The 24,592-nt window shown below is 37.6% G+C and overlaps 1 protein-coding gene across 10 annotated transcripts in view; it reads right to left on the bottom strand.

Annotated features, from left to right (window-relative positions):
• Positions 1-739: 739 nt before the first annotated feature.
• MITF (microphthalmia-associated transcription factor) overlaps positions 740-24,592 on the bottom strand; it is a 221,003-nt gene continuing 197,150 nt past the window's right edge. For 6 of the 10 annotated variants that reach the window (XM_011947145.1, XM_011947149.1, XM_011947146.1 and 3 more), the window contains 5 exons: positions 19,499-19,616; positions 17,033-17,089; positions 12,517-12,592; positions 9,618-9,765; positions 740-4,230 (listed from right to left, as the gene is read on the bottom strand). In XM_011947145.1, coding sequence (XP_011802535.1) covers positions 3,829-4,230; positions 9,618-9,765; positions 12,517-12,592; positions 17,033-17,089; positions 19,499-19,616 — 801 coding nt within the window. In that variant the 3' untranslated portion in view covers positions 740-3,828. Of the gene's footprint in view, positions 4,231-9,617; positions 9,766-12,512; positions 12,593-17,032; positions 17,108-19,498; positions 19,617-24,592 lie in introns of those variants that run through there. The other 4 variants (XM_011947144.1, XM_011947147.1, XM_011947150.1 and 1 more) reach the window with 2 other exon arrangements.

Below are 24,592 nucleotides of genomic sequence, written 5' to 3' on the forward strand. Positions count from 1 at the left end.
CTAGGGAAAATAAAAATAATTCAAATAGGCCTGAAAAAGAAAGGCCTTGATTACTGTATATTACAATTTAAGAAGAAAATTAAACTTAGGAAAAAGCTGACAGTCAGCTCGGCAGCCTTACAGGAAGTTTCTTGCTCATTTTCTCCAGAGGTTAAACCAGAATATATTTTTTAAAAGGGCAGAAGTTTAAGGTCTAGCTAGGGAATAAAGACATGTTTTGTCTGACACTTTCCAATTCAAATCCAACATTTATCAAATGATTCTTAAGTAGTGTATTAAAAAAAAAAAAGCAACTAGGAGCTGGCAGCCTGGGTATATTAAGCTTTCATTATTGTAAATTTGTATTTTAAAAACCCAATATCTTTTCTGTAAATATGCAAGGGTTTCTCTGACAATTTCTCTTTTCTAAAGCCACCTCTCACTGAAACATTTTAAATAAAACTCCTATATCTAAAATGAAGTCTTGGCATTTGGGAGTTTAAAATCTCCCCAAATTCAGAGGGGGATAAAAAAGCTGCATAATTATAGCTCATCTGAGTGTAAGTCAAAAAGTAATCAAAAATGTTTAAAACCAAAAAGTAACATCTTAGAATGGCATTTTAAACAAAAAAAGTACTTACTGGCATTTTCTAAATTTTCATGCAATTTGTTATTCATTAAATCAGAAGAAAATGTGCACTACCATTTTTTGATAAGGCAGATAACATTCAAAATTGGCATTAACACAATAGGCCACCACTATGTGAAAAACCAAATGCTTTAATGAGGCTATCAAGAACAAGTCGATTATTTCATTGGATACATTAATATCGATCCATAATATACAGTGCTATGGACCATACAGAAATTATTGCTGCATCCAACAGCAGGTGACTATTATTAACATTACAGTACCAAGCATCTGCAAGAGACAGTCATTTGTCATTTTTATCAAGAAATAGGGCTGTTTTATACTGTTATTGACATCAACTTTTTCCCAGTGCATTTTTCAAAAATATTCATAAGTTCATTCCTTTGTGCTTTTAACTTCCTATGTATTGTATTTGTTCTTATTGCTTTATTGTTTAAAAACAACCAGAAAGAATTTTGTCATCCTATGTATGACCAGGTTGCTTGTATGCTTTTTGGCAAAGTCAGAAGGTTTGGTATTTCCATTGCCCTACTCAGAGGCAGACAGACAATTTTGGCATTTTGGTCACTCCATACAGAGGCCCAACCCCGAGTCACAATTCTGCACCCGGGAATGGGGGGAGTGGTGTGGATCATTTTCTTGTTACAAACAACAAGCCCAAACCACTGCCTCTTGGCTTAACTAGCCCCTAAAACGAATCCACACTCTATTTGGCAAAAAATAAATAAATAAAACCACCCCCAAGATTGCAGCATTCTCCTGGGTTTGCTCACCTGCCACCTGCAGAAATTGTCTCTTAAGGAGAAGGGGACGGGGAGGCAGGCAATGGCAAGGTTAGGAGTTGCAACAGTCAGGGCAGTGGTACAAGATGCCATACTTTCTTTCAACAAAGCTTTCTATATGGTTGCTTAACCATGGTCCTGTTCCCTTGGCCGTAGGTTAGTCAATCTTGCTTTATTTTTAAAAACCCTCAAAATCAGCTAAGGAAAACTAACATCATAGCATCATGATCTTCAACTTTTGCATCCAGTGCCCTCCCCCCCATATAAATATGAAGAGAAAAATAGACAATGCTATGATTGTATCAATGAACACTATGGTACAATTAGTTGTTCATGCAGATTTGCATCACTATTCTAGGAAAAGAGCTATACAGTTAAGGGGGTTGAAAGAATGGGAACTAATTTTCCCTATCCCCTTAAGTAATAAAGCTATAAAACTGATAGCATCACCAATGTTTCCAAGGATTCTCACTGCCCAGCATGCGTGGGAACTATGCAGTTGATTATTTTCACCTAAACCATCCATTCACACATCTGACGATCACTCCTCTCTGAACCCTCCATCACCCATCACCAGTTCACATTTGACATTTAAACACTTTTTAAAAACCCTCCTGAATAAGGTTTCCTGATGAAAGAAGTTGGCACTCTGTCACTAAAATATATTTAATATTAAAAATATCTGAAGGAAAATTGGAAGCTCTTATATTGTCTACATAGGCACCATGCTACATGTTCCTCTTGACTATAGATACCATCGTGAAACTTTCCCCTACATTACAGTTCAGTCAGTGCTAGTCCAAAAAAGACTACTGCTATATTTAAGGCACTTCATTCTGAATGGATATGCTTTATGCCACTTGCTATTCAATTGTAGGCTGCTACTGAGAAATTCCATTCAACAGCCTGGCTCATAACACTATATGGCATCTGTATAAAACATCTAGGCTTGATACATGTAACACTACTGTTATTGCATAGGACTACACAAGTAGATAATGCACTGAAACTAACTTTACAACATTGCTCCTTGTTAAAACATTGTTATCAAGTAACAGTAATTTGCCAATACAGTATTTCTTTCTTAAAAATAAATTCAGCAAGTTTGCTGAAATAAACCCCAATTGAAATGACCAGAATGGGTGTATTAATGCTATGGTTATCGGTCTCCAAGAATATTGCTATTTTCATATCCTAAAAATAAATATGTAAGTTTATTCTTTCTAGAAAGCCTGGTTTTAACCTATTAATACTACACCTTAAATGTGTCCAAAAACAGTTCTGAGTGAGACTGTAATTTACAAAATATTCGCAAAGCTGTCTTTTAAACGCAAGACCTTGCATAAAAGTTTTCTTTCATGGGTGTATAAAGAATGCGGAAAACCACCAGTGAGTTGTAAAAATATTGAAAACTTGCCATTTTAAGATGCATATTCTTACAAATTAATACAAACATATTGAAAAGAACAATGATAATAAAGAATCTGTACAAATCAAATGAACAGTAAAACATAATTTAAAAATAAAAATAGTAAAGCCAATTAGAAATATGCCCAGTTCGGTTTTCTTATCAAAAGCAAAAATGAAAAAAAAAAAAAAAAGAGTAAAACATACTTTCAGTGCTCCTCAATATTTTACTTTGAGAGGACATTAATTTCCATTTCAAAATAAAATATATCTTATGAAAAACTGAATCACACTCATTGATGAAGAAAACTGTAACAGCACAGAATAAAAGAGAGCAAGATTAGACTTTAAATTTCAGAGCCTTGGTCTAACTCCCTTCAGTTTCAGTTGGTATCAGTTATGTTTTCTAACCAGACAATCTTCATGAAAAGACTGCATTTTTTTTTTGTCTTTTACAGAATACAGTATTTCTTTAAATAGTTTGCAGTATAAAGACTAAACAAAGCTAGAGGGGTACTGTATCTTTAAGGCAGTACCAATGAATCAATACATTTATAAAATGGAAAAGGGTTAGTATGGATTTCTTTTCCTCTTTTTTTTTTTCTTTTTGGTTGCTTTACATTCTTTCAATTAAACTTTACATTTAATTTCTAAGGAAGTCACAGGCATAAAAATCTCAGATCAAGTTTCCCCTGAATAAAAATGGACAGACATTTCTCTGACGCAAAATCCTCTTGCTCAGAAAGCTAAAGTCTGTGGTGAATTCAGTTCACAGATACTGCACACTTATTTGTACAATACTTTGGAGGCATTTGTAGTTGTAAAATAGAATATACAAGTCTGTTTCACAAAATTCTAAAAATAAAATATGTCCTGGGCTATTGATAAAGCATGAAAAAAAATTTCATATTAAAGGAAAATTATCAAGAAAACCCCTTCAGGTAAGTTATTAAATCTACGAATCAAGAAAGGAAGCAGTCTGTGCGAATGCAGTGCAGGGAGGATTCGCTAACAAGCATGCTCCGTCTCTTCCATGCTCATACTGCTCCTCCGGCTGCTTGTTTTGGAGGCTCCGGGGGACACTGAGGAAAGGAGTGGATCAGTGACACCAACGGGAGAAAGAGTGTCATCCATCAGGATGTCTTCCAGTTTGGATCCCATTTTCGTGGGGACACTATAGGCTTGGCTGGCCTCGGTCCCAGCTCCGAGGTTGCTGTTGAAGGTGATGGTGCCATCCGTGAGATCGAGAGTTGTTGTACAAGTTAGGTCTGCATGATGCTGAAGAAGGTCTTGGCTGCAGTTCTCAAGAACGGGTTCTTGCTTGATGATCCGATTCACCAAATCTGGAGAGCAGAGACCCGTGGATGGAATAAGGGAAAGTCCATGAGCTCGAGCCTGCATTTCAAGTTCCTATAATAAGAGTAAAGATAAAACACTGAAACAGGCAGAGCACAGAGGACTTTCAAGCCCATGAAACCACTCTATATGATACTGTAATGGTAGATGCATGTCATTAGACATTTGGCCAAACCCACAAAATGTACAACACCAAGAGGGAATGTAAAGTATAGATTTTGGAGGGAAATGAAATGTCACTGCGGGTTCATTGATTCTAATAAATGTGCCACTCTGGTAGGGAATGCTGATAATGGGGAAGGCCGTGCGTGCTTGGGGGAAAGAGGTGTATGGGAAATAGCTGCAGCATCATTTCAATTTTACTGCGAATCAAAAACTCCTAAAAAATAAAGTCTATTATTAAAAATCAGATACTTGGAAAACAATAAATCCTCAAAATAAAAGTTTTTTGTTCTTCTAAATTAATAAGCTCTGTATGTTCCAAAGTATAGTAGAAGTACCACTGGTAGTATATGAAATAAAGTTTTAGGTGTTTTATAGATTTGACTATGTATGAAAAACAGAGAGAGATGGTCTCTCGCAGATATTAATGTTCACACTGAGGATAAGTTAAAAAATACAAAAATGAAGTTTTAAATGCAAGCTGATAAAAATATTATTTGGGAGGCCGGGGGGGGTGGGTGGATCACCTGAGGTCAAGAGTTCGAGACCAGCCTGGTCAACATAGTGAAACCCCGTCTCTACTAAAAATACTAAAATTAGCCAGGCATGGTGGTGCGCATCTGTAATCCCAGCTACTCGGGAGGTTGAGGCAGGAGAATCGTTTGAACCTGAGAGGTGGAGTTTGCAGTGAGCCAAGATCACGCCATTGCACTCCAGCCTGGGCAAGAAGAGTGAAACAGCATCTCAAAGAAAAAAAAAAAAAAAAAAAAAAAGAAAAAGAAAAACGAAAGAAAAGAAAAAAGAAACATATTCAGTAAAGAGTAACATAGTTTTATGGTCCTTCAGCTGTGCACTGAGGTCCCCAATGAACTCACAGAGCACTGGAGATAGCCTAACATTTCAAGGGAAATGGCAATACTACCTGAGAACTACTAAACTCAAGATAGTTCTCTTTCAGCATCAGACTGTGCTATATACTTTTCAACTATATCATATCATTGCAGAGTTGGGTTTTTGGCGGTTGCTGTGATGAAAGAAAAACAAGTTTTGCATGAACATCGCTGTGGACTGGGCAACAAGGGTGGTGGTGTCCAGTCTGATTCCAAGAGACTTTAGAAGTTGTACAGTGCCCAACAGGCACACACATCCAGTTAGTAAGTAATATGGTTATTTAATAACAAAATAAAAATGCTATTTTCCTTTCAATTTATATGTTTTATTTTTTCAAATGGCTACCAAGTTGTTAGAACCTAACTACTTAATAAGTTGTTTGGACCTAACAAAAAGAGTAGGTATTTCTTTTGGTCTAGGGGGATGGTAAAAAGCTTGCTAAAACACTAAGAGTGCCATGAAGTTAAAAAGTTTTGGTAGTGATAGCAAAAGCTGTGAAAGTTCTATGCAAGTAACTAAAGTTTTAGAAGCATCATTTAACCCATTTCACGATGGCAAAGGGAAAGTATGTTTTTAACTCAACAAGTAAGTTCTCATCTATAAGATGAACAACTTTTTTCCTTTCCTTCCTCACATACATTCCTATTATTGGCTAAATTGTGTCCTGGAAAAAATTTGAATGTTGAAGTCCTAACGTTACTACCTTGGAATGTGACTGTATTTGGAGACAGGGCCTTTAAAGAGGTGATTAATTTAAAATGAGATCATACTGGTGGGCCTAAACACAGTAGGACTGGTGTCCTTGTAAGAAAAGGAGATTGGGACAGATGCACACAGAAAAAAGACCATGTGAACACACAAGGAGAAGACGGGCATCTAGAAGCCAAGGAGAGAGGCTTCAGAAGGGACCAACCCTGCAGACAACTTGATCTTGGACAACAACTAGCCTCCAGAATTGTGAGAAAATAACTCTTGTTTACCACCCAGTCAGTGGCATTTCACTACAGCTGCACTAACTGAGTAATACATTTACTAAATGCCATTGATTCCCCCTGTATCTCATTGCAAAATGCCTTCCAAGCAAGCTCTTTCTCTTTTTCCTTTCTGAGTATATCCCTGGGCATTCCTAAAATGAACCATAGAGACTGTAATTGATTCCTGATAAGCATTCTGCTTCTCCATTCCAATGCTATCCCTTCTATGTGAAACAATAATATGTAGAAAGAGAATACAAATTTGAAGCAAGTCACCTTTCCTTATCAGAGAGGGGAAGGACTCTCCACATGACATGGCCTCTCAACCTTTGCCCACAAGCTGAGAAACATATGTGCTTGAAAAGCCATGTTTCAGTGTAAATTCAAGGTTTTTGGGTCTGCAAAATCCTTCTTTGGATGCAATATGAGTAAAAGCCAGGAGCTTGAGATGTCACACAAGTACCTTCAAGTTCCTTTAAATAATCTCCAGAAACACAAGTTTCTTCAGGCATCATTTGAAAGCCCTGGGCTATTTAATAAAATGGCAGTTTCACTGATATTAAGGATTCATGCTCTTTCTTCTATGAAAACTTTTGCGTGCATCACTTAGAGTGAAAATGAAAGAAAGCCCTTAGGCCCACACTGAAAACATGGACTCTTGTAAGTCTACACCAACATGCTAATAAGAACAGCACTTCCACACATGCAGATTGTCTTTTCAGAAAAAGAATAATAAAGTTGGATTAAAAGAGGCAAACATCTTACTCTAATCCTTTGTTGTCTAATTAAAAATATTTATCAGCTGACTAAAGCATTACTCAGATTTCTAAATAAGGTGATAAATCTCATCTAGAGAACTCTGGCTTAATGGCATCACAGAACTTTCCTAATTAATAATGTTTTCTGTGATATGCAAAAGTTCTAAAGGCTGCCTCACATCGTCATTGGAAGAAAATCAAGATATCGTCACCATGGAATTTCCAATGCACATATTTCAAAATATTCGTATTTCATATGAATATACATGTTTGGAACCCTAAAATAAAACAAAACCTAGCTACTCTTTCAAAATAGTTATTACATTTTAATACTTGTAGAAGGAAATGACACATTAGTACAAGCTCCTTTTTCTGTTTGTTTTTCGATACGGAGTCTTGCTCTGCAGCCTAGGCTGGAGTGCAATGGCACAATCTTGGCTCACCACAACCTCCGCCTCCCGGGTTCTCCTGCCTCAGCCTCCTGCTCCTGAGTAGCTGGGATTACAAGCATCTACCACCACGCCCAGCTAATTTTTTTTTTTTATTTTTGGTAAAGAGGTTTCACCATGTTGGCCAGACTGGTCTCGAACTCCTGACCTTGTGATCCACCTGCCTTGGCCTCTCAAAGTGCTGGGATTACAGGCGTGAGCCACTGCGCCTGTCCACAAGTTGGTTTTATTCTTACTTCTATTTTTTATTTTTTTTTGAGATGGAGTCTCACTCTGTCACCTAGGCTGGAATGCAGGGGTGTGATCTTGGCTCACTGCAACCTCCACTTCCTGGGTTCAAAAGATTCTCTGCCTCAGCCTCATGAGTAGCTGGGATGCTTGCCACCAGGTCCAGCTAATTTTTGTATTTTTAGTAGAGATGGGGCTTCACCATCTTGGCCAGGCTGGTCTTGAACTCCTGATCTCGTGATCCACCCACCTTGGCCTCCCAAAGTGCTGGGATTATAAGCGTGAGCCACCACGCCCGGTCGACAAGCTGCTTTTATAAATAGGTAGACTACGTTCAAGAGATTAAATACCTATAGCTACTTATTGAAGAGACAGAACATAAAACCAACAACCAAAGCCAAAGTAGAGGAGGGGAGGGGAAAGGAGGGCTTTCAAATTACACACAACCTCTCCTTCACTGCCCAGAGTCCTAAAATGCACTCCAACAGGGAAGTGGCTTCCCATCTCCCCGCCCCGCAGCTGAGGAATCGCTGCAGTGAATGAGAGATGTGAAATTTCAAAATATAAGCATTCAGAAGACTGGAGACCATTATTATAAGTGAATTGCTCTGTTTGAAAAGTTCAGCGTCCAGGAGGAACACCATTAGGTGAAACACAATGGTCTCTAGGGTGTCACACTTCTCACTGCTGTTTTGTAAAATAACCCCATGAATAGTTGTACTGGAAAAGTTGAAAGACAACCCTTGCTTTATGGCAAAATCTAGTAAAAGGTGGGTCAGCCTACTCAAGAAGAAGGTATGGTGTCGTTGACTCTTACAGATAGGTTTTGTTCAAAGTCAGCAAATTAAAATTACCCTCACAAACCCCCTTTGGTTCATACAGGGAGTCTGTTTTTGAGGATCATTTCAGAGGAAGTAGTGTCCTTTCACCCAACAAGAGAGGCTGAGCACCTGAGAGAAGTTCCAGGAGCTAACACTGAAGAGGAACTCTCCATCTCCTGTTTACACTCGTGCGTGTACCCACTGAACAGGATGACGCACAAATTGTACATATCAATAAAATTAGTATGTCTTCCTCTAAGGGTGTATAGTTTAAGTTAAAGATATATGTTACAATTCTACTATTTATAACTATCTCCAGGAATTATGTCCTTAATATAAGATCCTCTGGGTGTCCCCAAGTTCCTTATAAACACAGACTTTGATCATCAATTGCTTCCTAGACCCTGCAAATACTAAGGCATCTTCTTATTTAACATGTATAGTCAGTGCTTATGTTTTTTATGTTCTACAAAGTCACTGTGAACACTGAATGGGTGAACACTGAAGCACTGTTCCCAGGGGAATTACAGGTTAGGTTCCTGTGAAACCCCAGTCACAACACTTAATCTTGTTGTATGTATGTTTCTGTGGAAGGTCACCTTATGTAATATATGTTGTTGACTCGTGAATATTAAACTCACAGCCAACAGAACTGTAACTCATGCCGGAAAGAAGCTTATCCAACACCTGTGTTTTCTCCGTAAGACACATCACGGCCTTCTCGCCCTCAGGAACTCTAGACATTGCTTCCGCATTATGCTTGGGGGTCATTTTAAACAGCGAAATCACCAACAGAAACAATAATGTAGAAAGTACTGAACAGACCACGAAAGGAGCACTTGTTTAGAGGATGAGAGCTGAAACAAGAAAGCAGACAGTCAGCCTGGGGCAGGGTCATTCGACCTCACCTGGAAATGCGTGCCATGGGTAGCTCAAACTTGCCACTCTGCACATGTCCAAGAATGACTGTGGAAGTGCCACAGATATTGATTTTGGGGTTACCAGTAGGCAAATTCACACATACAGAATCCACAAATAATAAGGACTGACTGTGTTAGGATCATGTAAGTCAACTCCCCTATGGCTCATTATATCCACCTTTCTACTGTCTTGAGGTTGGTAACAAGTAGTAAACTTTATACAACTCAGGCCGTGTACCTGTATTCTGAGCAACAAATGCCGGTTGGCGTGCTCCAGTTTCTTCTGTCGGTTTTCAAGTTCTTTGGCGCGTTGCTGTTCTCGTTGCAACTTTCGGATATAGTCCACAGATGCTTTTAAGATGGTTCCCTTGTTCCAGCGCATGTCTCTACAATGGAAACGGAGGAAAACAGACATTTTTAGGATTTGAGGCTCAATGAAAATTCAATATTCAAAGCATTCCGTATCTCTTTTTTTGAACTTAAATTTTCTTTTTTTTTATTTTAATAGTTTTGGGGGAACAGGTGGTGCTTGGTTACATGGATAAATTCTTTATTGGTGATTTCTGAGATTGTGGTACACCCAACCACCCAAGCTGTGTACACTGTACCCAACCTGTAGTCTTTTATCCCTCACCCCCATCCTACCCGCTCCATCCCTTCCCCGCAAGTCCCCAAAGTCCACTGTATCATTTTTAAAAGCATCCAATTTTGAAAATGAGATAATCATACATTAATAATAGCTACCATTCATGAGTGTTTGCCACGTGCCTAGTGTTGCCCACCCAGTTTGTACACATTGTCTTACTTAACCCAGACAAGCACCTTGTAAGATAGAGACTTCGTGCACATGTTGAAACAGAGACAATCCAGCTTGTCCGAGGCCACAGAGCACCATATGGTGCAGTCAGGACTTAAATTTTGGTCTGTTGATTACAGTTTCCTTAAACATCATATTAAACAGTTATAGGTTTCTAAAACTATAAAAGTTAACTCAGTCAGAGTAAACGATGGTAAAACAGATCTGTGAGATCGCACTACTAAATTGTTTGTGGCATAAACTCAGCATCCTTCTATTTTTTTTTTAATCAAGAATTATCACAGGCATGCTATCTAGCCTCTCTCTATCCGTTTCCTCATCTACAAGTATCAGGTGGAACTGGTGAATAGAGGGTCGTTAAACAAGTCACCAAGTAATTGATCCTCATATGGGTTACATTAAGAACAAAACAGAAGTTCTCCCATAAAAGGGACAGTTCCAGCCCCCAGAGAATTCCCTGGGGTTGGTCCTTGGGGTCTGAACACCAAAGATGGCAACCCAGGGGAACATCCTGAGATACCCAGAGTGAGCACAGACTTAATATTCAGAGCTAAGATCAAAGTAAGAGAAGTAACTTTAGCAGCCAGAGAGAAATGTAATTAAAATAAATGATGCTTCACGTAGGCCAGCAAGATGAGAAATCAGAATTGGGATATGTGAGGGGTCACTCAGTTTAAAAGAAGTGATTGTTTCAACCAATTATCTTGGGTTTTGCATCCTTGTGAGATCCAATCAATCAATTATGCTTCTGAGTTTAAGAAAGGGTTTTCAAACTTTTTTTGTTCAGTAATAAGAGGGACTCTTTTTTCACAGAATAGTGTATATAGATCTCCATTATATAAATTCAACAAAAGCAGACTTGCTCTGGTGGGAGAAAAGGTACTGGGCGGAGACCTCAGTCTATGAGACTGCGTCTGCATAGCAGCCCCAAGGCACATTCTAGAAACCTGGTGTGGGAAAACCACCATATAGATTATAGTCTGTTTTATCTTAAAACAATGCCTACAATTAAAGATCATTATCAGTTCAGATTATAAACCCACAAGTATTCTAATACAATGGGGAAAGAAGATATGCAAATAGAGGCTTTCACTGCAGCCCCATAATTTCATAAAATGTTGCTAAAGAGATTCCCATGCTACAGTTTAAAAGAATATGCTAAAAAGTGAAAGCTGATAAAGAACAGGAAAATGGGAATTCAATTTCAACTATCATGCAAGACTGACTATAGGAAATGAAGGTCACAGCCCTTTAGCAGGATACATTTGTGCTGCAGAACTGAGAATCTGAAATGTTTCGGGTTTGAAAATGCCTTTCCTTGAAACCCGGGAAAGCAAAACATTGAAGATGGAATTGTGCTTGTACATTCATCAAAACCACCTCACAATAGGTAATGGTTTTATTTTATTTTGTTACAAATTCTCTAACAATAATGTGAATAGCAAATTTAATAAGCCTTGCATGAATAATACTTGATTTCATCTTTACATTTTATTAGGTAGCTAAAAGGTCATATTCAAAGGCTAATTTCACAGAATGCCTGTGGGGGCCATTAAAATGTATATATTTTCTAGCCCCTTGCTTCAAATGAACCATTTTCTAATGGATAAAAACTGTGTGTTTGTTGTCCTATCTGCTGACGTTGCAGGTAACTATAGGCTGGTAGGAAAGACTTGAGAAAATTATCTTTACAGCTGTTATCTCTGAAGGGGGCAGGGTGGATAAAGAGAGACCAAAAGCTGAAATCCAAATTAGCTGACCTGTACTTAATAAGAGGATTAAAACATTACTTTTTCCCCCTACAATGGTAAAACATACAAAGAGCAGGCAAGTTTTCATAAAAGCAGTTGACCTTTTTTTGTCTGTTGAGTATCATTAAACTTGAAGTCTCTAATGTCTGTTCATCAGTGCCTATTTAGAGATACTATACAAGTCAAAGAGCAGTCAACAAATCTAGCTTTAACAGCTATTGAAAGTTCTGTTCTGCATGAATCATTAAAGGAAATATTTTTTAAGCTCAGTATTTGTTTGCAAAGAATTCTTAGGTTTCAGAAAGCCACCTCCTCTCAGAAAGCCAGCTCCTCACAACCAAAGCATCTAGTGTCCAAAGATCATTTTGTACAGTTCAATGCTTTTGTCTGGAAATTTTAGTTTGATGAGACTAACCAAAAGAAAGGTGTAAGAAGAATTTAGGAACAGAACCAAAGGGAGAGGAGAGACTTCTTTACTTTAGTTTTTACAACTGCATTTTTTACAACATATGAAAAAACATTCAGGTCCAAAAAATATATGATGCAGATTAACATGCAATTGTACTCACGGATCATTTGACTTGGGAATCAAAGTACCTAGTTCTTTAATGCGGTCATTTATGTTAAATCTTCTTCTTCGTTCAACTTCAAGAAAAGAGCACAGGAAAGGGCTATTAGTGACAGTACCATGTATGCATTTAGTATATCTCATCAAAGGCATGTGCATATTAACTTCTCAGGTCATGACAATGGAAACCTGAACCTACTTTTTCCCTATTTTTACTATGTTTTTGGTATTGCAGTTAAAAATGAGCTACCTTCCTTTATCATTTCCAAAGCCCTTAGATACATACGATTTCTCATTTGCTCCTACAGCAACCCCGAAATCAGTTACTATCCTCAGTTACAAATAATGAAATTGCCTTAGAGATACTGTTATTAGGGACTTGGCAAGGACATCCAGCAATACCTGGTGAACAGCCCAAATTCTAACCTAACCCCTTAGAGCAGAAGTCAGCAAACTTTCTGCAAAGAGCCAGGAAGTTAGTACTTGTGGTTTTGTGGGATAAGTAGCAAAATTGAGGATATTATGCAGATATTTACTTAACCAGAGGGAAAACAAATTTCCACACATTTTTTACTGATAAAATTCAAAATATAACACATGAGTACAATTTTTTGCAAGGCAAATCTAATGAAAAGCATTAGAATTTACTTGTCATGCTGAAGTTTGCATTGTATATAATTTTCATGTCACTTTTTTTTTTAGCATTTATTTATTTATTTATTTATTGAGATGGAGTCTTGCTCTGTCACCCAGGCTGGAGTGCAGTGGCACGATCTTGGGTCACTGTGACCTCCATCTCCTGGGTTCATGAGATGGTACTTGTGCCTCAGCCTCCTGAGTAGCTGGGACTGCAGGCACACGCCACCACGCCTGGCTAATTTTTGTACTTTTAGTAGAGAAGGGGGTTTCACCATGTTGGCCAGGCTGGTCTCGAGCTCCTGACTTCAAGTGATCTATCTATCCGCCTCAGCCTCCCAAAGTGCTGGGATTATAGGCGTGAGCCACTGCACCCGGCCTTTTTTAGCCATTTAAAACTGTAGAAAACATTTTTAACTCATGGGCCACACAAAACACCCATGCTCTAGCCTAGTGCTACCCAACAGAAATATAATTTACATATGTAAGTTTAAGTTTTCTAGTAGTACTATTTAAAAAGTAAAAAGAAAGAGATGAAATTAACATTTTATTAAATCCATTATATCCAAAATATTATTATTTTAACAGGCAATCAATGTAAACATTTACAAATTAAATACTTAACATTCTTTTCTTCATTCTAAGTTTTTGGAATCCAGGGCACATTTTACACTTTCAATTTTACATCACAATTTGGACCAGTCATATTTCAAGGCTGAGTAGGCACCAGTGGTAAATGGCTGCTGTACTGGATAGCACAGCCCTAAAACTGAAGTCTAGTATTTTCAGCTGTACCATGAATCTTCACAGCATTCCTATTTTATAAATCTAGGTGTAAGTTCAACTATCATCTTCTTAGGGGAGGATGACCCAAATAATTTGAAGTCTAACAAAATGAAGTTGTTAATATTTACTCTAAATACCATAATATATGTTTCTTTTTGATCCACTAATAGTCTGTATACTTAGATAATGTGATTCCCTGCTTTCCCAATATAAATTGTTTTGGCTGAGGGATTATTCCAATGATGAAATCCGTTTTATATAATATGAAGTCCTACCATTAGACTTCTATAAAATAGAAACCCTAAGTGATGGTCACTGGTTTTGAAGAAGGAATTATGGGGTCCTTGATCCAGCAGCTAACCTTCCCCAAAACTCGTAAGTATGATACTTTCTTCTTATTTTTTTCCAAGCACATAATAATCATAAAATTCCTCTAGCCTCTCTGGCTCCTTGCTATTCCTCATGCAAGCCAGATATGCCCCATTGGAGGACTCCATATGGCTGTTCCACCAGCCTGGAACATTGTACCTCCAGATATGTGAATGGCACTGCACTCACCTCCCTCAGGTAGACTCAGATTTACCTATGAGACTTTCTGGTCATCCTCTTTGAAACTGATCCACCACCTCCCATGTCCATGCTGACACTATACTCCCTTGCTTGCCCTTTGACTCCATGTGGAACTTTCTGCCATCCCATATTCATGTATCCCATTGATCTATTTGTTATTTTTATTTGCTGTTGCATTCCAAGTAACCGTGTGCATCTGGCACATAGTATGCTCTCAACAAATATGTGTTAAATAAGAAACAAAACATTTAGAGTGGAATCACACTAAAAATGACTCTGCATCTTTTTTTCACTCAGCAGCATACAGCTAACATCTTTCACTGTCAATATTTAGGTGTACTACATTTTGTTTTTAGTTCAGTGACTTCCCTTTCCAATCATTTATTAGAAAGATGATATAAGCTAGTAAAAAATTTAAAAAAATACAAAGGTATATTAAAGAAAAAGTAAAAGCCAAGTCTTTATACCATCCAACATCTATATACCTGGGCAAATTGTCACTGATAAGAGTGGTATCTAGATTGTCGCCCATGCACATATACATCCATATAAACACATAAACAAGCATGTCTCTCTCCAGTGTGTTCTTTGTACACAATGGGATATTATATGTATTATTCTGCCCCTTGTTCATCTCACTCGGTAATACATGGTAGATGACCCCTAACACAAAGGCTAGTTTCTCAGGATGGGAAACTCATTTTCTGGTTCACATTGTAGAAAAGTGCCTCACACAAAACAGGGTCTCTCTCTCTCTCTCCTCCTCTCTCTATATATATGTGTGTGTGTGTGTGTGTGTGTGTGTGTATATATATATATGGCTGAGTGAATGAGTGAATAATAAATGAATGTATCCTTTTGTACATTTTGGCAAGTATTCGTACAAAATAAATTCCTAGAAGAGGAACAGCTTGACCAAGGGGCAATCTAACCTTGATTATTAATTCCCAATGGTTGGATGAGACTTTTAGCTTGCTTCATAGCCTTCAGAGTTTGAGCTGATCATGTTTGCACTTTACTGACAACCTTGACCTTGAGAGTTCAGGTGCCTGATGATAGGTATCTATTGTTTTTGACAAGATCCAACTCAGTTTTCCACATTTCACTTAAGTAGTTTTGGGTAATGCCTAATTATTTTGTTTCTAAGGTGTTTTAAAAGAAGAAATATCTTAGGGTAAAATTACTGAGAAGCTGGAGGCCTTGGAGGTTACAGTTCATCTGTTTTGGTTAAAAGAAAAGGAGAGCTTCTTACACTTGACATGAGAACTGGGGAGGGGTGTAGCTCTTAAAGTAAAAACCAGCTTCCTCAGGACCCAGCAGTTCCATTTCTCAGTTCTGTTTCTAACCTACAGAAACAAACTTTCTTGTACACAAAGAGACACATATAAAAACGTTCACTGTGGTATTGTTTATAAGAGGGAAAAATTAGAAACAACATAAACACACAGCAGTTTGGAAGTTACTAAATATCATACAGTCACACTGTAAAATACTATGCAATTAGTTTTCAAAAAGTAGATAGATCTAGACTTCTAACAGCAAAAGGTCTTCAAAACATACTACTCAGTAGAAAAAAATCGACATAAAATGGACAATATGACACCGTTTGTGTTAAAACATAGAAATCCATATGATTTATTTTCTGTGTGCATGTGTCTATATTCTTAATACACAGAAAAAGGTCAGGAAGAGCAATGCCAAAATGAAACCAACATGCATATTCCTGAGGACTAAAGGAGAACTCTGGCCTTATTCTATCATTTTTATAAGGAGAAAGTGTTTATATATGACTCATACTCTTAAAAATCAATTCAAGAAACAGAGAACATGAGGCCATGAGATGAGAAATTCACACCCGATTTCCTACCTCCAAGCTCAATCCCTTTATTAAAAAAAAATCGGTGCAGCTTGCCTTACTTGCTTATATTAAACAAAAATTAAAGTATTCTTAGGAGACAAGTTGAAGATTTGATCAAGAGTAAATTAAATGTGTAAAAAATATTTCAAATGCTTTAGGACTATTTTTTTTAAGTCACAAATAATGTCAGAAATGTAGGAGGCTACCTCATCCATTTACTCCCCTTCAGATCTCTTTCTTTCTTTCTTTCTTTTTCTTTCAAATCTCATTGGAGAAGGTGCTCCCCTAATCCCCTTTTGTTAATAAGTTCCTGTGTGAGCAACACTTATAATTGGGTAGTTGGGGATCAGTTCTCCCTCTCACCAGAAAAAAAAAAAAGAGAGAGAGGGAGAGAGAAAATAAAAAACTCACTACTATAAACAAGAAAAATAAAAACTCTTCAGAAACTGAAAATAAGTATATATACAAAATTCAATTTGACCTGAGATAAAATATGGGGAAAATATATACCTTGGTTTCTGTCAAATACAGTTTTCTTCCAGAAGAGATAATTTTAACAGCTGTAGAAATCAACTCTCCTCTACAGAATTTCTGGGAACATTTTTGATATATGGGGGAATATTAACTCTAATATCAAATGTCACGAACACAAATAAAACCAACTTACTCAGGTTGTGATTGTCCTTTTTCTGCCTCTCTTTGGCCAGTGCTCTTGCTTCAGACTCTGTGGGAAAAATACACGCTGTGCACGTGAATGAAGTCATTAGAAGTTGGAACTGTTTGAAGTTGCACAAAATGTAAACTACAAAATATCTCATTTCCCAAACATATGGAAGCTTATCTGACTTGACTCTAAGTAAAAATATGTTTTTTTAAAACGATATCTTTTTAAAAAGCTTGCATGTTTTCAAAAGCAATATATATCAAATATACAATACGTAAAAACTGGGCTTCCACAAAATGGTAAAAAAAAAAACCCGGTAAAAATTATCTATAGCATACTGTAAACATATATAGATACTAGCAAGAAAGATATCGATAATTAGAAAACTATGTCAATTTGCTGTTGATACTTTATTATCAGGGGTCTGATATATTTTCTTTTCAGGCCATAGAAGCTTTCAGTCCTTTTTTGATGCCTTTGTAACATGCTGATATAAAAACTGAGTAGAGGCCCAGCATGGTTGCTCGTACCTGTAATTCCAGTACTTTGGGAAGTGGAAGTGGAAAGATCACTTGAGCCCCCAGGAGTTCAAGACCAGCCTTGGTCTTCACAAAAAATTAAAAGAATAAGTCCAACATGGTGGTGCATGCTTGCAGTCCCAGCTACGGGAGGCTGAGGTGGGAGAATCACTTGAGCCCAGGAGATCAAGGTTGCAGTGAGTCGTGATCATACCACTGCATGCCAGCTCAGGAGACACAGAGACACCCTATCTCAAAAAAAAAAAAAAGCAAAAAAAAAAGCTCCCAAATTGGATCTCTGTATCTTCTGACTAGTTCACTAGTTCATAGAATGAACTCATTTTTTCAGAAGTTGGTGCCAGATTCTGTTAAAACCTGCTGTAATGAAATCATCTAGCAACTTAGGAACAACTATTTACTAGCTTGAGTCTATACAAACAAAATAGGAATAGACACACTCGGTGGCAACTCCAATTGAAAACTTCTATTTGCATAGCAACTCTTGTGAGATCTCTGGGATAAGAGACTGCTTTTTGCCTTACAGAGAACAAAACAAAACAAAACAGAATTAAAAAAAAAATGTTACTTGACCAATCTTGGGATTCAGAAAGCTCTGTTATTTCCTTTTCAGAAGCGATAGTTGAAGCATTACACTATCATAATTTAGAATTTTATCTCAAAATAGAAATCATTTTAGCATAACTTATAGCTACTGAAGCATATATATACACCATATATATTTATTATATGGGTGTTATGTATGTATATATGCATATATATATGCATACATACATGTATATATGCATATATATGCATATCTATGTGTATGTGTATATATATATAAAACTCAGAAATTGAATTCTTTCAATTGTGATGGTCAATCCAAATCATTTTCTAGTTTATTTTTCCTCACACAGAAGCATGACTTACATATCCTCCACTTCAATGATTCCTAAGTTGTTGTTGTTGTTTTGTTTTGTTTTGCTTTGTTTTGAGACAGGACTCATTCCTCTTGCCCAGGCTGGAGTGCAGTGGTGCGATCACAGCTCACTGCAGCCTGGAACTCCTGAGCTCAAGCAATCTGCCTGCCTTAGCTTCCCAAAGTGTTGAGATTACAGGTGTGAGCTACTGTGCCTGCCCGACAATTCTTGCTTTTGCTGTTGTTGTTGTCTTGCAGTAAATTTCCTTTTTGGTAGGGTAACTAACTGTGTTTTGGCTTTGGGTGGTTTTTACTTATTAGTTACTCTTTTCACTCAAATCCACGGTTTTTAAAAAAACGTCTTTCTCCTGCTTATTTTCTGAAAACAAATTTTTTAAGACACCCTTGACTGGAACAGGAATTCTCTGTACCAAATCCATATTCCATATTCTCAGTCTATTCATCCAATCCTGCAGAATGCAAGGATCAAATAATAAAAGGAGGGGTGGTACGGGCCATAAAATTCACCATGGTAGAATGCCAGTTCTAATATAGTTTCTGCCATGTTTTAATGACCAAATAAATGCCTTCCCTAAAGCATTAAGCAAAGTAGAGAAATAGGTAATTTCACACTTGCATCAAGAACAAATAATACCCATTGCTCCATTTTATAATTTTTTCCCCTCTGTGTAATAAATGTTTTGCACACAATACAGCAAAAGACAACAGGAGGCATCTGAAGATGTAGGAAATATATTCTCATGCTATCCCAATTGTGGGCTCGAATGTGTGTCAAAGGAAAATTCAAACTCCAATGCCTCTAGGGGCTTGTAAGAAACATACATATCAGGAAGGGTGGAGACAGTTACAGCTGAAAGAGTTGCCTACTATCCCCAGTGCAAAGGGGACCTTCATCATAGATACAGTGATTAGTGACATGCAGTAATTGTGGCCCCGATTCCCAGTATCTCAGGAGATTTTCAAGGATCTCCTTGAAATTTGCAGTAAGAGGTACATTTGTTAGGTGTTTACCTGTGAGCTCCCTTTTTATGTTGGGAAGGTTGGCTGGACAGGAGTTGCTGATGGTGAGGCCTGGTGGGGGCAGACCTTGGTTTCCATAAAGATCAATCAAGTTTCCCGAGACAGGCAACTAGAGAGAGACAAACAGTAACAGAAATTAACTGTTGAACAATTCCCACGTTTTTTCAGATAAAAACTATGATCCTACTCTAGGATTTATTTAAGAAAAATTATTTGATACAAAAAAGTCATTTTTAAAATAGGAAAATACGAGATGTTTATTTTTTCATTCGCTTGCAGATATTAAAAGGGGGTCACAGGATCTCCTCAACTAGCTCCCTTTGAGGGAGGAAAGTACAATCTCACACCCATAAAATGATCACAGTAACTAGCCAGTGGGCTTATTTTGAGCATGGAGACAATGAATAATGTGGTGAATGCATTATCTAGTACAACTAGTAGCATACAGAGGGTGTTCAGGAAATGTTGGCTATTATTGTAAAACAGAATTGTATATAAAATGACCTTTTCACCAAATAGGACTTTCCATTAAAGTTAATTTTGTTCCTTCCTTCTCATCTCCACCTCTTCTTCTTTTCCTTTTACAAGGAAAAGCAATGAAAGTTTTTATTTATTTGTTTGTTTTTAAATTGGAAAAGAAATGATTTCCTTAATGCTAGAGAGAAAAAGCATTTTCTTGAAATTGAAATTTTCCACAAAGCCACAAGAGGGAGCCCACAGACTTTAAAAGAGAGCAAAAATTTACACTTTCAAAAAAATTAAAAAAATAAAAAGTAAAAGAAATATTTAGCCTTCCCCAAGCCAGCATCAGAGTTTTTCCTCTAGTTCTGAATGGGATGTTTTAAAGCAGCGAGCTCTCCTTTGGTTGTGTATGTGCATTTCTTGGTAACTAGCTGGTTGCAGCAGTTTATAGGCCTGTTTTTGTAGAAAAGGCCCAAATTGATCCCCCTTCCCAAGCCCTGAAATACAGTTTGAAATAGTAACTATGGAGAAATCATTGAGTGACCTCACTCCTTCCACTTGCAGACATGTACCATTACTAGACTGATTCAAACAATTTCTATAACCATGATTACTGGGTAAGACTTTATATTGTTTAGCCCTGCCGTTTCTTGATTACACATTGAGTTGTATTCTACATCTGAGAAAAGTACATTCAGAAAGCATTTAGGTGTGATTAAAGTGTTTAGTGACTGAGAGGTATCTAGTAAAAACTGTATTCAACAGAGTACCTTGCATCCTCTCAAATGACCACTAACATACAGATGAAAATATGCCACAAAGTACGAGTCAAATGTGCTTCCCCTCATTGGTAGCCATTGCATCAATTTCTGGGATGGTTTCCAAACATATACTCTATGAATTAAACCCCTAGCTAAAGAGATTTGGGTGGGAGGCAAGGGACATGGAATAAGATACTTCTTGATGGGTGAATCAGACACTGGCTCGAACAGGACTGGGGTGGGCAGGGAGGACAGACAAACCAGCAGAATACAACTCCCTCTTTTGCTCCTTTTTGAAAGCAGCATTTATAGTATATGCATAAGACCTAATACACATACCCCCATACACATGCACAAAAATAGACATTGTGGTCATTTAAAATGCCCTTGTATTTCAAGGCCCTCTAACTAAGGAATTGATAAAAAGTGACTTTGATTATTAGCTAGCATTTCACTAAGTGGTTTTATTTGAAATAGGTCACCTTCTCAGGGTCAGTCTTGCTCTGTGTGTGTTTAGTTTTATTCTTGTCCAATTTAACGTAAAGTGAAAGGCACTCACATGTTTCAAAATAGCCCTGTAAAGTACCAGAGAGACTAAACTTATACAGTTGTCATGATGTCTGGTAACTCCTTGGATTCCAAAGCTTTATTCCCCTATCTTTTGAGAATTTCAGGTTTTGGGAAAGCTTCTGGGTTTTAACAAACCAAGAATGTGACTTAAAAATGCAAAGCAATAAGCTAAAAGAAAAATTATTCCCCTTGCTCTAGAAAGGCAAATCACATATATAGTTTTCATATGCAAATTGTATGCAAAACTCATTGTGTTATTATGATGATTTGTTAGGGATAAATAATAGCAACTGATACATATCTCCAAGTCATTGATAGACCTATGTTGAACAGACATCTAATTCTAAGCTTCTTCTGGACAAGAACATATTTTCTAACTATATTCTAAAGAAGAGATATGTACATGACTGAGAGAGAGAATGCTTTCTGCCATAGACAGCCAGATGGACAGGGTGGGGGAGACAAAGAGCAAAGTGGGGGATACCTAGTGAGAAATGGATTGAGACAGGTGAAAAACTACAGAAAGGACTGCTGTGATTAGCATTGATTGACGACAGTGCACACCAATAAGGGAAATGAATTAAAATCCCTAAAGCAAGATGCCTCATTGGGCACTCTACTGAGGTCAGACATCATTACTTCCAGTTGAAAAAGCTTATAGCCCTCTATCTACTTCTCTGAAAGATTTCCTGCTTCGGCTGCTTTCCCCATACTTACTGATTAGGAGTGGGAAGCAGAAAGCATGCCAGAATATTTTGCTGGGGGTCATCTCATTTTTTGGGTGCCTACTTTGGGCCAAGCACAGAATTAAATGGCACTTCGTGTATGGCATCTTACTGCTTTTTACAGGAAGAAAAGCCAAGGTTTTGGCCATTGCCAAATGGAGGTTTTTGGTGGGAGGCTCAGGTCCCATGTTAACAGCAGAACTGGGGGTGGGAAGAGTATGCTGATATTAACCAATTAGAAACTGCAACTTTCATCTCCAATTAGACCTGAGGAAATAAAAACCCTGCCGCTTATTAGCCAAATGTAGATACTCCAATCTACCGATTAATGGTGCAGAACTTTATAGCCTGTGTTTAGGAGTCAGAGACCTGGATTAAAATCCTGCCTGTTTGCTAACTTGCTATGTGATATTAAGCAAGTTCTCTGAGGCTTAGTGTCTCCAATTGAAAAGCAACAACCATTCATCTTACAGGGTTTTCATAAGATTTCATAGAGATAAAGTAGGTGAAACACAGTGCCTGTTACTTCAGTGATCAGTAAGTAGTAACCACTATGATTAACAACACAGTATTATAATTTTCTAGGGAGTACTGGATTCCCACTTTACAGTTTTGACAGGTGAGCTAATGTTCACTTTGATCAACAAAACCACTTGCCATGTTAATTACTAAGTATATTGTCAACGATTAGACAATTTTTACCAGACTGCAATGCAAATCTAGGAACAGAAATCAGGGAATCTGCAAGGGTGAGGTGACCAGTCATTATTCCAAGTCAGGGCTTCTACACTACAGCTGATTTTGTTTCCCCGGATCAATGTCTGGCGGTATTTTCAGTTGATGCACCTGCAGGGTATTTGCTGCTGACATCCAGTGGGTGAAGGCCAGGGATGCTGTTAAGCATCCTAAAACGCACAGGACAGTTTCCCACCACAAAGACTTATGCATCCCAAATGTCAACAGTTCCACGGTTGAGAAACTGTGTTCTAAATGGTGGTGTATATTCTTTGTATCAACAGCTCTTATTTGCTGAAGCTACTAAAAGGAAGGTTGATGGAAATAATTTAAAATGTGTCTCCTAGTCATGCATTTTAAAGAAAGGATCCTGTGGTTGGTTCTTCTGCATTAGAAAACTTCCCCCATAAATATAGTTAACATCACAATTAGGTCAAAATAACACCTTTAAGAGCTAAGAAAGAGGAAGAGACTTCTTCTATTAACATGTATATTTCACATCTTTGTTGGGTTTTTATCCAGGCCATTTACCTAAATAGCAAGATTTCACTTCCAGAGCACAAACTGCACCGTGGACAGATGAAAGCCACAGTCTAATTGGGACAAAAAAATTGAAGGAAGATGCGCCTGGGTCTGAATCGAGTTCTTCAATGTTGTGCTCCACCAAAATGAATATTTGCCCAAGTAAATGATAATTGTAAAATGTTATTATTTTTTCTCTCTGGATGGTCCTCTTTTCTGAATATCAATTGAGCACTGTTAACACAAGTAAACTGGGACTTTTATTCTTTGTTTTTGATAGTACAAGAGGGCCCTTGTGCTCTCAGAATAGTTATTTCTAGACTTCAATTCCCTTAGGACAGTTTCCTTTCTAAGTGTTCCTTCCACTTTATTTTTTTCTAAGTAGTTAACTTGAAATAAAGCATTTCAAATAATCAAATAAAAGAAAAAAAATGCCTAACATGAAGAACATCAAATTTAAACTTTACTGTGGGAAAAAAATTAAAATGTTAATAGGTTGTAGTAGCTTTGTTACTTAATTTTGACAACTAAAACCCAAGTTCATCAAGAATAAGAGCTAGTAACTAACTTTTAGTGAGAGTTTATCAGGGCCCAACTGTTCTAAATGCTTTTTGTGGATTACCCTCTTATAATTCTCCCATTAATTCTATCGCAGTAGATGCTATTATGATCCCCATTTTACAGACAAGGACACAGAAGCAGAGAGGTTGAATCACTCACTCAAGGGTATGTATTCAGATGTCTGGTTCAGAGTCTGTGCTCCTAATGTTGAAGTTACATTGCCTTTCCCCCAATGGCAAAATGCTGAAATAGATTTGTTGAAAGAAGACTCTAATGATTGGAGTTACATTTAGCCTTTCCAGCATGGGGAAATAGAAGAGAGGTGGATGCCGGGATAAAGTCAGTGACTTCTAAGGGTGGCTGCAGGGGACTCCTCTCCTGTCTGGGAGTTAATTCAACTCTGCCCAGAGGATCTTTCTTATCTGGAAATTCCCTTGAGATGGCCTCTCTGCTCCTGAATTGTCCTTCTCCCCTCGAGGGCTAAGAGTCTCCCCCTTCTAGACTGGTAACTCCCATGAGAACCCCCCATGAGAACAGGAAACATACCTTAGTCACCTTTGCATCCACAGCACCTTGCCCGGTGCTGCCCACCTATTAGGCATATTAATAAATACTAAATTAATCTTTAATATAGTTTAGGAGCAACCAGATAATGAAGGAACAAGGCCTCAATGCTAATGTAGATGGAATGAAGAGGTATGAGGATTCATTCTACTTTTTTATTTTTAAATGTGTTTTTTAGAGACAGG

Source organism: Colobus angolensis, unplaced genomic scaffold, assembly GCF_000951035.1.
Source record: "Colobus angolensis palliatus isolate OR3802 unplaced genomic scaffold, Cang.pa_1.0 Scaffold26, whole genome shotgun sequence".
Classification (NCBI taxonomy): Eukaryota; Metazoa; Chordata; class Mammalia; order Primates; family Cercopithecidae; genus Colobus; species Colobus angolensis.